This window comes from Halichoeres trimaculatus, unplaced genomic scaffold, assembly GCF_033239565.1.
Source record: "Halichoeres trimaculatus isolate MK-OKI-2021-1 unplaced genomic scaffold, fHalTri1.1 fHalTri1_scaffold_5, whole genome shotgun sequence".
Taxonomy (NCBI): domain Eukaryota; kingdom Metazoa; phylum Chordata; class Actinopteri; order Labriformes; family Labridae; genus Halichoeres; species Halichoeres trimaculatus.
The window spans coordinates 17939219-17951627 of NW_027437183.1; the positions used below are offsets into that span (position 1 = coordinate 17939219).

General features: G+C 41.3%; 1 protein-coding gene across 1 annotated transcript in view; it reads left to right on the top strand.

The window, feature by feature from the left end:
* The window catches only part of coro1ca (coronin, actin binding protein, 1Ca), a 32854-nt gene that overhangs the window by 12085 nt on the left and 8360 nt on the right, over positions 1–12409 (top strand). Inside the window, exon 2 of the mRNA XM_074670205.1 lies at positions 1243–1439. Coding sequence (XP_074526306.1) covers positions 1245–1439 — 195 coding nt within the window. The 5' untranslated portion in view covers positions 1243–1244. The remainder of the gene's footprint in view (positions 1–1242; positions 1440–12409) is intronic.

A 12409-nucleotide genomic window follows, 5' to 3' on the forward strand; every position in this document is an offset into this window, starting at 1 on the left:
TGCATTAAGGTACCTAAACATGGTACCATTTGATTTTACATGAACCGATACCCTGAATTTTTGATAGTATTCGGTCGGTACCTATAAAAGCACCTAATTCGGTACCCATCCCCAGGTGGGACGATATGCTATTCTAACGATATGATTCAATCACGATTTTTAGGGGGTTGGTTCAATTTAAATGATGATTCTTTCATTTTACGATTTTTGTGATTCTTACTCTGCTTTTTTAACACCAGAATATGTGAAAAAGTTAAACGTTGATTAGAGCTGAAACGATTCCTTGAATGATTCGAGGTACTCGATTACAAAAATTACTCGAGTAATGTTATCCGCCTCGAGGAATCGTTTGATTTTAAGAAGATCAAAGAGTGGTTTTTCAAATAGAGCTGAGGCCATATTTAGAGAGTTTTCAGACCCCTCAAGCTAACTCTTATACAAAATAGCAACTAGCAACAAATCTAGCTTCTTTTCTGGAGTTTGGAGACTAATGGGTCATTCAACGAAACGGGTGCCATTTGGGTCCGCAACATTTGATGAGATGTACAAGGCACAAAATATGTGTCAAAGTGTGTTCACATATTTTGGAGCTACCAAAGCAAGTGCTCTGATTGACATGCTGTATCATAAAATTCTATTTGTTAAAGAGAAAAAATTTCATTTGGAAAATAACTGCTCTTTAACTAAACAAAAATGTATCTTATCCGATTACTCGATTAATTGGTAGGATTTTCAGTAGAATACTCGAATACTAAAATATTGGATGGCTGCAGCCCTGATGTTGATAATGTCTACAGACTATGTCCGGAGCCACATTGTCCCATAAGATGCTCATCTCATGAGTCAGAGAAACATTTCACTCTCTGCTGGAGAGAGATGGTAACTTTTTTCCAACCCAGTTTGTAAACAAAAACTGAAATGAAGAATTTGAATTAAAAAAAAAGATTTTTTTGACAAGGAATCCCGATTTTGATATTGTCAAATAAAAAATCCTGATATATCGATGTTTGATAATTTCTCCCACTGCTAATAAATGAGCTATGATTACAAAAAAAGAACCAGAGACACTTAAAGTCACAGATGGTAAAGGTTTGTAAGATAACTCCCAAAGGAAGGGAAAGACAAACAGGCATTTGGTTTTGCCATTCATTTTCACTCATGCCTTCACTCTTGAGCTCTGTTTGAATTCATTTCTACTGAATTTATCTATATGTGAAGTTGTCCTCTCTTCTCTTTGCACAGATATGAAACGAGTTGTACGACAGAGCAAATTCCGTCATGTCTTTGGCGCGGCGGTGAAGAACGACCAATGCTTTGACGATATCCGGGTGTCGAGAGTCACGTGGGACAGCTCTTTCTGTGCAGTCAACCCAAAGTTTGTCGCCATTATCATCGACGCCAGCGGTGGTGGAGCTTTTCTCGTTCTCCCTCTTCACAAGGTGAGTTCAGAGCTGTCCACTCGTGAGGCAAACTTCATGTGTAAGCCGCTTTGCATTTACTGCCCGATTTAGCACACTCTTCATGCCTCATAAAAGATTTGTTTATCAGTGTGTTTTGGTTGTTGTTAAAAGAAGGTTAGTATCAGAGACAACCTGGATTTACTGAGTGATTGATCATTTTGTCTTTGACGTTAAAGAACAAATGCTTTCTGGACAAACCACAGACGGTCAGCCTGAGTTCTAATGAGACGATTTTTCTAGAGTCGTCTTGAATGTGGACATTGACAGATTGCTTTTCTTTGTTTTGACAATACGCTGCATTTAAATAGTGTTATTCTTACATCACTTTTAGTGTGGACATACATGTGATATTTTATATCCACATGAATTCATATGATAAAATTCATGAAACAGGTGGTAGAGGAAAATCTTAACAGTCTCTTTATCACAGCGATGCCAGAAAGGCTCTGTAGAATCACATTTGAACTGACACAAACATATATCACCTAATCAGTTCACCGTTGAGACAAATAATCTTGACTGCTGTCTTCGTAGTCAGTGTAGCGGCTGTTTGTTTACAGTAAATAATAATTTGCATTGGGGGCTGCACCTCTTGTAGACAGGACTGCTGACTCCTCTGTTGGTGTACCTTTGTGTTAATGTTTACCAGTGGCTGTTTCACACACCCTCATGTGTACAGCAGAAACTCCTCCAAAGCCCCGCAGCAGCAGTCTCCTGAGCCTCACCTCCATATAAGGAATCTCTCCACTCCAGCTAGAGTTACTTTTGGGCTGGGCAAGAGAGGCATTAGAAGAGTGTGTGGCTGTATACAGTTGAGCTTTGTGAATAAGTTGCGCACTCTCGTTTTGTTTGAATACTGATGTCATCATTGGACTAGCAAAAGTTCAGCAGAGGTCAGAGGGGCCCTGCCATCTTCAGCAGAGACCTTCAGGGTGTCACTACAGATGGCAGCTGTGACTTGCTGCTAGTGTTTCTGTTTGGCAGCTTTGAGATGTGGCCGAGTGGCAGGTCCTGACACTGTGAGTGACATAAGTACGGCAACACTGTTGACAGATTCAACCTGGGCCTGTAATTAGCTACACCAGTGTGTAGCCATGTCATCTGAGAAGGCCCTGGCACAGGCGACCGGATCCTTAGGCCTGTCATCGCACAGCTTCCACATCTCAGCACCTCATTCAATACGGAGCTCGCACTGGAGGTGGGCTACAAGCTCGACCGGTTTCACACTCCCTCTGTCTCCTCCCTGTGTGTGTGTGTGTGACACAAACACACACACACACACAACTGGCCTCTGCTTGCTGTGTCCCGGAACAGTTATGGTGTTTTTGCTGAACAGAGTCTACTTTGACTACCACTTTCTGAACAAGTAATAGACTGAGGTCTTTATTTGCTGAGTTAACCTCAGGCAATTTCCTCAAGTGAGAGATTAAAACGGCTCTCTTGATATTTTGGATCTTCCCACACGCAAGCTGGCAGGCGTGACACAGACTAATCCTTCAGATTGAGTGTTTTCCTCATTTCAACAGGCTTTGCATTGAGACAGTGGAGCCAAAGGGGAATACTATGCCTTCAGAGCATTAGAATATGGTGTTTATGTATGGTGTATTTTTGAAGCTGTGACCTGGACCCGTCACAATCCTAGTTTTGCAGTTCAGTATATGAAAACCGTCTATTGTGAGAAAAAAGGCCCTGCATTCACATCTGATCTGAGATTGATAGACATTTCTCTTATTTTACTTACTTCAGCTTTTTTTTTAAAACACCCTACACTCTGGTGCACTCAAATGATCTGCTCTAACACTGCAGGTCCATCTGGAAATCTCAGTATAGCCTCAGCTGGCAATGCAGGTCTCAAAAGTGGGGCAGGTCTGTTCCTCCAAACGATATTGCGAGACTGCACTGCAGTGGTCTGGTAACACAGAGCTTCTCACAGCACCTGACATCGTCTGTAACACACAAAAAGTAAACACTGTAATGAAATGACTGTCTGTAAAATATGTTTTACTTTTAGAGCTCTGCCTTTAGGATACAGATGAGAACTTGGGTAAGTCACCTGGGTCTCATTTAAATTTTCTAAGGGCACACATTCCCTCAACAGCCCCACCCACCCACCCTTTCCCATCCCCAATGTGAGGGTGCATCTGTCTGACTCACCCATCTGCCTGTGCTGTGGTCCTCCCAGTCTCTGTGGGCAGCCAGCTGCTCAGGGCCTTTGTCCCACACTCACTCTCAGCACGCCCTTTGTCATAATCACACTTTGGCTGGGGGGGGGCAGAAGTGAGATGATGCTCCTTCCCCCTTTATAATTAAGCCACATGCGACAGTGCTCCGTCTTTGTTGTCAGGATTCAGCAATGGAAGGAGAATGAATTATTAAAACTATGAGCCCCAAGAAGAGTGTTGTACTCTCAACTCTGTGCTGATTTTGTGAATGTGGAGACAAACAAAGTCAGATCTGCGCCCTGACCTCAGGTCTTACACTCATTCTGGGTAGTCACCCGATGGAGCCATCTCTTTGTTGGACTCATCTGAGTGAGGTTTGTGCAGCAGGTCGCTGTGACTCAGCACAGCCATTAGTATTGTTGCTTCCTCCTGTCAGAGCACAGGGATTTATTGAGAGGGCATCAGATGTCCAGCTCAACACGTCATCCCCGGGCCTCGTGCTTTCAATCTCCTCCTTTCTCTTTCTTAGCGGGATGCCTGCTAATTTATTCCCTGATTTCCATATGAAGGAAGCTGTGGGAGTGAATGCATCAGCCAGAGAGAGTTCAGTGGAACAATCCAGACAATTCCTCTGCGTCTACTCACAGTAAGAGAGGTGTAGTCTGTAAATTACTTTATATTATGTCATTTATATAAATGCGCTGAAAATTCCTCATTTGATGTGTCCTAACACAGTTCAAATTCTCATTCTGTCCTTCTTGTAAAACTCTCATTATTTGTATCCCTGATCGATGATGTATCAACCTGAAGCAACAACACCATGGAGTGAATTCCTTCTGTTCAAACTGCATTAAACACTGCTTCTGTGCAGAGCAGATGTGAAGTGTTTGATTTGGATTCAGTCCCTGAATGCACCATTCATCCATTGCTCAACCTTTGTTGTTAGTAATTCCTGGGTGTGTGCATAGTGACACGTTGTTTCTGTCCCATCTCACATGCACCAGTTCAGCTGCTAACCAAGATTTGCACTGTCCCTACACTCTCATAAACACACTGTGTGTGCATAATATCCACGCTCTTTCCCCATACTTTGGTCAGTTAGTGTTCCAATAACTCTGCACTGCTGGGTTGCCTCTGCTTTTGCCGCTTCTGCCGTTCAGTCCTGCTGACTGCAGATTTTACCATATATGGTCATTCACTGCTCCCTGCCTGACAGCCTTCCAAGACCATTTCCTCCCTGCCTTGCCATTGGCTGCTTCATGCAGTGTCAGTACACATGTGAATTCTGGGATAGGCCGAAAAATGAAGAGCGGCCAAGATGAGAAAACTGGGTTGAAGTCAGATGTTGTCTCTGTCAGAGTCACTGACTGTATCCAAGTGTTGGATGAACATTAGAGTTTAAATGTAATAATAAATATGGCTTCTGTAATACTGAATAATTAAAAACTAATGTTATTGAATTGATTTTTTATTATCCATTGTGACGGGAATTTTTTAGCGGCACACTTTTTGTCAAAGCTGATCTGTTTCAGTCAGAGATGATGTGTGCAGTGTCATTTTCACGTCATCTTTCCATTTAAAATCTCCTGTGTAACAGAAACTAATTCACATCTTAACAACACTAAACAGCTGATATTGTTTCTGGCTAACAGGTGACTGCATCACAGCTTACACTGGTGGAAAAGGAAGATGTGAAGACCCATTAAAAAATTTCTGATCCTTCATGTAACTGACAGTCCATACTCCACTAACAGCATGTCACTTACACATCTTTGTATGCAGTGAATTTTGTTTATTGCTGTGTTCAGATTGAGGTTTGTTTATTAGTACAGGTTTCGGTCAGTGAAGTACACACACATACACACACACACACACACACATACACACACACACACACACACACACACACACACACACACACACACACACACACACACACACACACACACACACACACACACAGACTTGTAATAGTGGAAATTTCCATGGAGCTTTGAGCAGCAGTGGACAGCATGCAGACCCTCAGTGGTGTGCATGTGTGAATCACATGTTGAACTTCAAGGAAAGGAAGGGAGCAGGCTTTTTGTGTGAATGAAAAGAATGTCGTCTCTTGCCTTAAGGGAATGTTGTCCATTTTTTTGTGTGTATCAGCGTTGTGCTTTGTATTTATCTCTGAGTGATTCACTCTTATTTTCTGCAGGCTTACTTGTTGCTATGCAACTGGTTGTTTTCTAGGCATCAGACATTCCTCTGGAGGGAAACAAATGTCCAAAGTGTTGTCATGGACATGTATGGTACTCCACTGCTGAGTTTCATTACATGCTGCTAGTGTGGGTGTAGTCCTCGATGCTTTTTTCCCTGCTCTCTGGACAAAGTTGATCAGGATGTTCTCTCTGAGTTGGTATCCTGTCCCTGGATGTCTTTTCTTCAGATTTACTTATTTTTTGAGATGTGAAAGTTGCTGGGTTAACACACTAATCATGTGGAGTAAAGGGAAAAAATAATTGCTAGCTGTTAAAAAACATTAAAATGCCTTCACCATAAATTATTGCTATAGTCAGGATATCAGACTTTTGAATACGACAGACGACTCGAGTCTGTGACTTAGCCTCAAGTTGTGATCCTAGAGAAACAACGAGGGTAAGAGACTCAAAAACATGTTACCTGAAGTGGACAAGTCTGAGCCAGTCTTTACTAGGTGTGGCATGAAATTTCATGAAATAAAAAAAAACTGTGAAATAAATTTTAAAGATGCACAAAGTAAGATTAAGTAAAAAGAATACTCAAAGGGTCTGAGTTTTAGTGTGGCTGCAGAAATTCAGTTTCTGTTTAAATACCAGCAAGTTTTTGCAGGGTTTTGTGAAGTACAGAGTGACTGAAGACGTATCAGTCTGGATTAGCGCTTCTCCTCACACGCTTTCCCCTGCATGCATCGGGGCGCGGGAGGCTACACACTGCAGTGCAGTCCTGTGAATTGTCAGTTTTCAAGCTTAGATAGATTTGTCTCTGCATTAATCTCAAAAGTCTCTGGAATAGGAATTCCAAAGTGTGGCTGCAAGGTGCAAACGCTTAAAGGTCCCATATTATGCAAAAATCACTTTAAGTCTTTTGGTGAAATTTGTGGGTCTTCGGCTTTCCTCCCAGCCCACAAAATGTGATATTTAAGGACAAAACCTGTACTTAGTAGTGCTTGTGAATGTAAAATCCTGACATAAAACAAGCTGTTTGGACTTTCCGGGATTTGCTGATGTCAGCGATTCCCTTTTTTTGACCAATCAGGAGCAAGTCTGACTGGTCCACCGGAGTAGACCCCCCACACCTCACCTCACCCTCCCTGCCCACTCCTCTCCCTGCTGCTGTTCAGAATGCCAACCTGAAGAGCTGCGCCATTGTTGGCTGTAAACAGCCACATAGCTCCATCCCCAAGCTTCCCATCTCGGAAGAAGACAAGACCGAGTGGCTAGAGTTAATTTATGAGGGAAATGTGCCGGCTACACTTAGTAAAACTGTGCATGTGTGTGCTAGTCACTTCACGGCCGACTGCTTTTCAAACTTTGGACAGTACAAGAGAGGGCTAGCGAATAGACTGGTTGTGAATCCAGGCGCACACGCCAACCAATCTCGGACCCTGGAAGTGTGAGTATTCTCAATGCTATTCCTCAGTGCCCTCTGTCTCTGTGTTAGCTTCAGGATGCTAACTTTAGCTGCGGTTAGCCTGTTGTTTTAGCCTGTAATGTTACGAGCTTTGCTGTTTTCGAAACATTGTGCACTCGGAGCCCATGGCACCGTGCTCAGTGACGCGGAAGAGCGGATGGTATCAGCGGTGGCTCATTTACATATGAAGGTCACGCCCTCTAAATCAGACCATTCTGAACAGAGGAGCTATGAGAGCCTGGAAATAATGCTGCTGTGTTTGATTTATTGGCTTTTTGGACCAAAACATGTCACTACCATTTTATGAAGACATCAATGATCCATATTAAACTGCAGAAAAGGAGCATAACATGGGACCTTGAAATAAAACATTATCTGTGAAGACCTTGAATACATGTCCAGTATGTGTCCATTAAGGATAAAACACATTGTATTTGCCAGTCTTAATGAATGTCACTTTAGGGAGAGCATGTGTTTAAGTCGATGCAAACTTCTCTGCCTCACCTCTGCTCGGATAGAAACAGAGGGATATGGAACAAGTTGCCACAGGTTCATTTACCTGTACTGCTTGGCATAAAGTCTCCCTTTGCAGTGAGGTTTGAGTCAGAAGCTGCCTTGGGCACGTTGGGTCATCATTTCAGTTAAACTGTTGACTGACTGAGCTCACACTTACAGGGATATAACTCTATGCAAACTGCAGGTATGTGTGTTATCAGATGTTTAAACAGTCTTGATGTGAGAGCTACTTGTGTCTGCTCCTCAGACCTTGGAATTTCTAATTATGCATATCGGACACAAACACAATGAACACCTCAAAGGGTGTAATATTTCACACCTGACTGGCCCTCTTGCTCTCATTAGTCATACTCATACCAGAGCTGCCTGGGGTCAAGGTGTGGAATGTGAAAAACGTCTGACTCTCTGGACGAACTGTTGGTCCCTCTCTGCCCTGCGGGGTAGATCAGAGGGTCCCACTCCAGGGCCTGAATCAAGTGTCAGTGGGTCAACAGTCGACACCCCAGAAAACGTCACATATTGTCTCTTTCCAAGTCGTATGTGTTATCCCAGCACATCTGTGGCAGACAGAAAATGCTGATATCACATTGTTTTTGTTTATAAATGTATAGATTAACCAAGCCAGTAACATCTTTTAGATGGATTTTGTATCACTATGTAAAATAGAAAAGACATTTAGTATCGCTACAGATTTCAGAACATGAAGTAATGTTAAATTTGCATTAGGGTTTTGACGATATGCCTTCCTCCCAAATCTTTTTTGATTTTTGGGGTGCTGATTCAATTTAAATGGACATTCTTTGATATTTCAGATTTTATGCGATTTTTAGTGTGCTCTATCAACACCAGACCAAGTAATAAAGTTAATCTATGATGATGAAGTCTACAGACTTCATCAGGAGCCATTATCTCCAAAAGTCTAAGATCTGTTCAGGGGATCTGACATCTCAACTTGTTTTCAACCCAAGTTATAAACAAAGACTTTAAATGAAGGACTAAAATTTTGAAAAAAGAAAAAAAAAGATTTTTGAGCAAAAAAAAAATCACCATCTAAAATTGTTGAACAAAAAAATCCCAATAATACAATACAGCATTTTTTTTTCTCCCACCCCTAATTTACATTAGTCTGTACACCACAGTAGAGTATATATGGAACACTAGCTGCTCACTGTTTGAGATTTGATAAGCTGTGGTTTAGGTTGGAAAAAAACTGATCATTTTAGGGAAGTTAGCATTTCTTGACACACTGATAAGACTGGCCACAGTTTCCAGAGATGTGTCTGTTGGTTTTATAATCAGCCTCATGAGCATAGGCATCAGAATATGCCATTAAAAGATCCAATTAATCAACAGTCTTTTAACCAGTGTGTCTCTAGCCTAAATGTAAAGTCTTGAACACTACTAGAAGTGATCCTAATCTTTGAGAGCTCCGTCATCAAGGTGAGAAAAACAAGAATTTCTACATCGGAAATTTCCTGTTTATATAATTTGAGCATAAAAAGCCAAACTTTTTAACAACCCTTCATTAGCGCTGACGTGTAGATCTTCTCACACTTGCAGTAAACTGTGATAATGAAGGCCACAGTCTTCTCTCATTTCCAAGGTCTGTGTCAATGATCCTGCACTGTTTGGTTTGTGTAAAGCAAAGTTGAAGAAGTTCAACATGAAAGCACCACAGTGGTTTCAGTCTGTCTGGATAATGTTCCAACATTATGAGCACAGAGCTCACTGTAGCAGCAGCACAGCACCAATTCATGTTGAAACAGACTTATCTCTCTTACATAACAGATCTGGTTGACGTTGCTGTAACCAGTGGTGTCGGACTAGACTCAACATGATTCATGACACTTTTGATCTGTCAGTGTTGTGAAAACAGTTTGCATGAATCCCTGCTAAAAAGTTGTAACAAACAAAATAAAATATGTGGAAATCTCTTCTTCCAGAGTTTGAATTAATGTACAGAATTTTCACACCTACATTATGATACTTTACTCTGTGTTTTCTGATCTGACTAAATGAGAATGACCCCGCTGCACAGACAGTCACTGGTGTATTAAATGTTATCTACAACAGGATGATGGTTTATAGTTCTCTTCTGACACCAGGGTCAAAGTCTGCTGTCTTTACAGTCAGGGCAGATTTCAGGGTGTTTGCAGTAATCAGAGTGAAGCTGAGACCAGATAATGCGATGTTTTACATACCACTCGCTACACACTGAGTGCATTCTCACATACACTGGACTTTTATGTCTGACTTGTTGTATGTGTCACATCTTAAATCTGACTCAGTCAGCTGACTGCCTGGTAACTACGAACAGTCCACACTGGTTACAAGCTTGATTATTTCACAAACCACAGGGGTGACCTGTCATTTTGTACGGCTGTCAAGTCTTAGGGGCGTTGTTCGATGTAGTATGCCTCTGCTAAACATCAGGTTAGTTTTATCCAGGCTTTCTACAGGTTAACTGTTGATATGAGCAGGATTTGTTAGCCATGAAGCTTCTTTCTTTTGGCCTCTGTGGAGAATCTGAACTTAGTTTGCTGCATCAGGACTTAATTTACCGTCTTCTGTCCTTTTGAAAGCTGTGTCTTTATAGACAGCCCTCACTGACCAGTATGGCACACTTTCCTGGTGGCTCACAGCACGTCTGAGTAATATGGAGACTTTTGGCTGTTCTGTCTTATGTTTGTTGAATGTGAATGAAAACAAGAATACTGCCAGCGCTCACTGTCCTGTTTTTGATGTCTACACCATACATAGGAGATCCAGACACCATGTACAAGGTGTCCCTGGGGTCTTTAAAAGTATTAAAAGTTGATAAATCAGTTGTGGGAAAATTAAGGCCCTTAAAAAGTATTAAAAAGTCTTAACTGTAATGTTATGAGGCATTAAATTTAATTAGTATTCAAGCTTTGACTCCAAAAGTATCCATGGAAATTTATTTTCCTCATTGCGACTGTTACAAACTAACCTGACACGCCAGACAGACAGTTCCATATATCTGCCACGGAAATAGTCCATCTAGTTGGAAAATGTTTTCAGGGTCTGAACCTTCAAAAATAACCACACCTGGTGATTGGACGTTCATTCTGCTTGTCACACTCATCACAGACCAGTGTGAGGATCTAGAGAAAGCTTTAGCATCTCAAAATATTTCACTCTAGATCATAAGAGTTCCTCAAGCCTCCTGAGAAAATTTCTCCGACTTTTGAGGACCAGGGATCTTGGATTCTTACGATTTAGAGAAAGCCTCCCCTGATCTCAGTTGTTTTGGAACAAATTTTGTTTGTTCAAATCACCTTTTTACTTGATACAACGCGACAAGATTAGGTATTTATCGATACAGTTAAATAGAGCTGTTGTTTGAAACGTGACGACAAGCAAAGTTGTAATTTTGTGAGGCGCGGGCTCGATGTAGCGCTAGCAGCCCAACATATCCGTAGGCTAATGTGACAACAAACTCAGTTTGTACAGTAGTTTAGCAGCCATCCGTATGTAACGCTGAAAAAAAGCAAATAACTCAATCTTAAGCACATGTTCTAAATTTTGACAATGATGAAATAAATTCTTGTTTTTTTTTCTGCAAGTTGGCCTTGAATAACTGTTACTTGTTGTGGGAATGGGAATGTCAATTAACCAGCCTTTAGTTCCATCTATTCTTTCAAGCTTTATTCCTTCTCAGCTTACCCAATTCATGTTAAAATGCAAAGTACAGCTGTCAAAGATCAGTTGCTAACAACAGCTTAAAGTCGCGATAAGGTTTTAAGACTTTTTGAAAAGTTTTTTAAAAAGTCTTGAAAAGGTATTGAATTTAGCCTCAGGATTTCACCATATACCCTGATGGTAACAATTTCTAATGTTTACCTTTAGACTATTGTTGTGAATCCAGTCTGTTAATGCAGTCTGTTTTGACTCAGGTTTTGTTTTTTAGTCAGCACTGAGTATGGTTTAGAGATAAATTCTTCTTCAGTGAGGGGACTTTTTCCTTTCAGTATGAAAGATACCATCATGCTTTAAATAAGGCTGCAGCCTGTAGCAGGACTCTTTCCACAGTTAGTGTCATCATCTCTTCAGTTCTGCAGTGGTACTGTGAGTCCAGACAGACTCAGGTGTGTCGAAGATTCTCATGTACAACAGCAGCATGCGTTAACGTTACTAGTTGGCCTGAGACCACCCGTATTCCTTTTTCAGGGGGTCAAAGAGGAAAAAAAAAGTACATTATTGTTAAAAATTATTTGTATTTGTGTTTCTGCTAATATGTTTGCCAGCTTCACCAACATAATATATGGCTCTTAGCTGTGGGTTATGTAAAAGGCCCAGTTTAAAGTTTTGGTTCAGGGTTTTCGTTAGAGAAAGAGGAAGCAGCAGAAACTAAGCATCTGTTGGCATGTGTCTACTGTATAATGACGTCACCACCACTAATAACTTTTTTTAATTACTGTGGCTGTTCCATAACCAGCTAAAACTAATCTAAAGGCTGGCACACATTACAGGATTCTTCAAACCTTCACACATTGAGAGAGCACACACTCGGTGATAACAAAAGACGGATCACCCAAGATCTCTCTCTTCTGATCTTACAGTGTGTGGTGTACACTCCAGGGGATGTCACACACT